The sequence below is a fragment of the Vanacampus margaritifer genome, chromosome 1, assembly GCF_051991255.1.
Source record: "Vanacampus margaritifer isolate UIUO_Vmar chromosome 1, RoL_Vmar_1.0, whole genome shotgun sequence".
Taxonomy (NCBI): Eukaryota; Metazoa; Chordata; class Actinopteri; order Syngnathiformes; family Syngnathidae; genus Vanacampus; species Vanacampus margaritifer.
Window position 1 is genome coordinate 2596888 of NC_135432.1, and position 3540 is coordinate 2600427.

The 3540-nt window shown below is 43.9% G+C and overlaps 1 protein-coding gene across 1 annotated transcript; it reads right to left on the minus strand.

The window, feature by feature from the left end:
* Nucleotides 1-290: 290 nt before the first annotated feature.
* On the minus strand, nucleotides 291-2473 carry gbx2 (gastrulation brain homeobox 2). The gene is made up of 2 exons (XM_077578458.1): nucleotides 1822-2473; nucleotides 291-1212 (listed from the first exon to the last, which is right to left on the minus strand). The coding sequence occupies exons 1-2, from the start codon at nucleotides 2243-2245 to the stop codon at nucleotides 683-685; spliced, it is 954 nt and encodes a 317-aa protein (XP_077434584.1). The 5' UTR covers nucleotides 2246-2473; the 3' UTR covers nucleotides 291-682.
* Between the last annotated feature and the right edge of the window lie 1067 nt (nucleotides 2474-3540).

Genomic DNA, 3540 nt, shown 5'->3' on the forward strand with positions numbered 1-3540 from the left:
TGACATTCCTGTTGTTGCAGGGGAAAACATAATTTTAACGAGTTGACTGTTTTTAATTCATTAGTAAATGTACGTGAATTTATAGTCGGACTCCGATGGTGGGGGAATTAATTTTTTACTCGTTTGAGGCCTTGAGAGCTCGATCTTCACCATTAAATGTTGACTTTATTTCTATAAAGGGTCAACTTTGAAGTTTAAAGAAATGGCTGATGTCTAAAAACAAAACTGATGTAAAAAATAAAGAAAAAAAGAAGAGACTTTTTTTTAATGGACACGTAAGCTATTTAATATTTGTCACTGGAAGTCACTGAGCACACTTGGATTTAAATAAACTAGCAGCTTCTTTGGGGGGGGAAAGAAAGAGAAACCTCGTAGAAAATAATCAGTTCCGTCCTCGGTCTGTTTTCGGTTCTCATCATCATCATCATCCTCGTGTTGTGAGGGTTGTTGTTGTTTTTTTCGTTCAAACATTGTCCCCTTGTCCCTTCCAAATGAGAACATTATTGTCTTTTAATTGTCTTATCCCATTGCACTTGTTTAAAAAACAAAACAAAAAAACATTTACATTTCTGGACTTTGAAGCTTTGGCCTGATTATTATAATTTTTTCTCAAGAGCAAATGAAACGAGTGTTTGAAGAGAGGCCAGTTTCCCACAGTTGTTCTGGAAAGTTCTTGAGGGTTCTAGGGTCGACTCTGCTCCAGCTGCTGGTGCTGACTTCTTATTGCGAAGCGGCTGACGTGCACCGGGATCGGAACCACGATCTTGGGATTCCGCGACGGTTCCCCGGACTTGTTGTTGACGTTGCCGGCTTTGACCCGTTTCCACTTGGCGCGCCGGTTCTGGAACCAGATCTTGACCTGCACCTCGCTCAGCTTCAGCGCGTGCGCGATCTGGGAGCGCTCGGTGAGCGACAGGTACTTTTTGCAGTGGAACTCCTTCTCCAGCTCCAGGAGCTGCTCGCTGGTGAAGGCGGTCCGCCGCCTCCGGTTCTTACCCCCACCGCCTCCTCCTCCTCCTCCTCCGCCACCCGGTGGGCCCGAACCGGAGCCCGCCGAACCGTGGAGGTGCAGGCCGTCCTCCAGGCCGGCCGCCGAGGAGCTCATCATGTTGTCGTCCGAGCTGTAGTCCGCGTCGCTGTCCATGGAGAAGCTCTCGTCTCTGCGCGCGCAATCGTCCTCTTTGGACCCGTCCGGACTCGCGTGTCCTCGCGCTGAGAACAATTTCAAAGCACACATTTGGGTAATGACTTCCACCATCCATCCATTTTCGATAATTTTTTTTAAAAACGATATAGGTCTACTGAAAAACAATAAAAAAAAATTATGATACTAATAATAATAATGATAAATACAGAAAATGTCCTTAAAAATGAAAAATTTAAGGTGCATGGATAATAATGATGACAATAATCATAATAATAATAATAAATACATTTTCCTTTAAACTGCAAACTTAAACTAAGGTGGAAACATGATGATGATGATAGTAATAATAATTAAAAATAATAATTTGAACTGTAAAATTAAATTAAGGTGGAAACATGATGATGATGATGATAATAGTAAAAATAAATACAGACAATTTCCTTTAAACTGCAAACCTAAACTAAGGTAAAAAATGATGAAAATGATGATAATAATAATAATAAGTACAATAAAATCTTTTAAACTGCAAAATGAAACTAAGGTGGAAACATGGCAATAACAATAATAACAATGATTACATCATTTTTCTTTAAAAGCAGAAAAAAAACCTTCAACTAAACTGCTATGACTTTTGCACCTTCCCCCCCCCCCATGCAATCAGACAGAATTCGTACCTGTGACCGTTTGCGCCGACGTATCCGCGTCCTCCTTCGCCGGCGCCAAACTCTTGGCATCGTCGGCGTGCTTCCGCCCGGCGTCCTGATGCTGCTGACTGGGCGAGAATCCTCCGGGCAGCGAGGCCATGAGGGTGGAGGTGAGAGCCAGGCTGGAGCAGAAGCCGCCCTGCAGCCCTGGGATGTGCGCGTGCGGGTGCGGGGGGTGTCCGGCCGGCTGCAGGGAAGGGGGCGGCGGCGGAGGCGGCGGCGGCGGTTGCAGCATCACCGAGCGGTACGGCATGAACATGGGGTAGCCCGTGTACACGAAGTGTCCCGGGCTGGGCTGCGGAGGCCCCCCGATGAGGGAGTCGATGCTGAAGGCGGAGCTGCTTCCGAGTGGCCGCTGCATCACCACGAACGGCGGGCTGGACGTCGCACTCATAGGAACGTTGACGCCGGACGACGAGCGCTGCTGCGCGGCGGCGAAGGGTCCACGGAGAGCCGCGGTTTTTTTTTTTTTTTTCAGGGGAGCCCGGCTCGCTTGGATAAGAGCCCGGGAGGCGTCAGGGCAACCGGACGCAGACGCATTCCATCCGAGCCGCCTTCAACTTTCACCGAAGTCCCGCCCCAAGAAGCGCTCGGCTCTGCTCCACACACACCAGCGCGTCCACGGACGTTTTGCGATTTCAATTTGCGCTCCCCGCTGTTTAATTGCGACGGGTTATGCCCCGCCCACCCCTCTACAACGGCGGCTGATGATTGGTCTGGTGTGCTGATGACGTCACAACTCGCTTACGGCGTGGCTGAGTGACATTTGAGACGGATTTTTCCCCCCCAACTTTCCGCTGCTAGTCTTTCTTTTCATTCAGTCGTTATTTGATAGTTTTTGGTATTGTTTACATTTAGAATTGTGTTACAAATAGGCTAATATTAAGTCATGTAAACGGCATTGACTGATATGTGAATGTCTTTCAGGCACTGGTGTCAAACCAAAGGCTCGTGGGCCAGATGTGGCCTGCAATATCATTATGTGGCCTGCGAAGGAAAATCACGTGAGTTGACTTTATGTTTCTTGCAAATTGTCTTTGATTTGATTTATTCCAATCTCTTTAATATACATTAAAAAAAATGCTTGAACGAACAATTATTTAATGGCTTCTGATTTCAAAAGTAGTTATCCATCAACTGAGGCGATATTTTAACTCATTCACTGCCATTGACGGCTTTAGACGTCAAAAATTCATTTTAACTATTTCTATTAGTTTAACATTTTTCCCGCACTTTTGTTAGAGTATGAAAACCTAATGTTTTTTTAATATTGTATTAGAACAGATATAAAATGTGTGATTAATTGTGAGTTAACTAGTAAAGTCATGTCTCGCCTGATGCCCCTAATTTTTAATAATCTTTTCTTTAAAAAAAAAAAAAAGATTATTAAAAAATTAGGGGCATTAGGCGATTAAAATTTGTAATCGTAATTATTCGCATGACTTCACTAGTTAACTCACGATTAATCACAAATGTTATATCTGTTCTAAATGTAAAAAAAACTAATCTAGGTTTTCATACTCTTGTTAACAAAAATGGAAAAAACTAAACTAATAGAAATAGTTCAAATGAGTTTTTGACGTCTATGGCTGTCAATGGCAGTGAATGAGTTAATAATTGAGTAATCGTTGGGAGCCATTTTTTTTATTTAAAATTGTCCAAATCCTCTGATTTCCGCATCGCAACAGT

Bases quoted from the DNA above. Each gene is read 5' to 3' on its own strand.
- gbx2 (XM_077578458.1), bottom strand. From the start codon at position 2,245: ATGAGTGCGACGTCCAGCCCGCCGTTCGTGGTGATGCAGCGGCCACTC. The intron at 1,213-1,821 runs GTACGAATTCTG...AATTGTTCTCAG, and splicing joins GTCGGCGCAAACGGTCACAG to CGCGAGGACACGCGAGTCCG.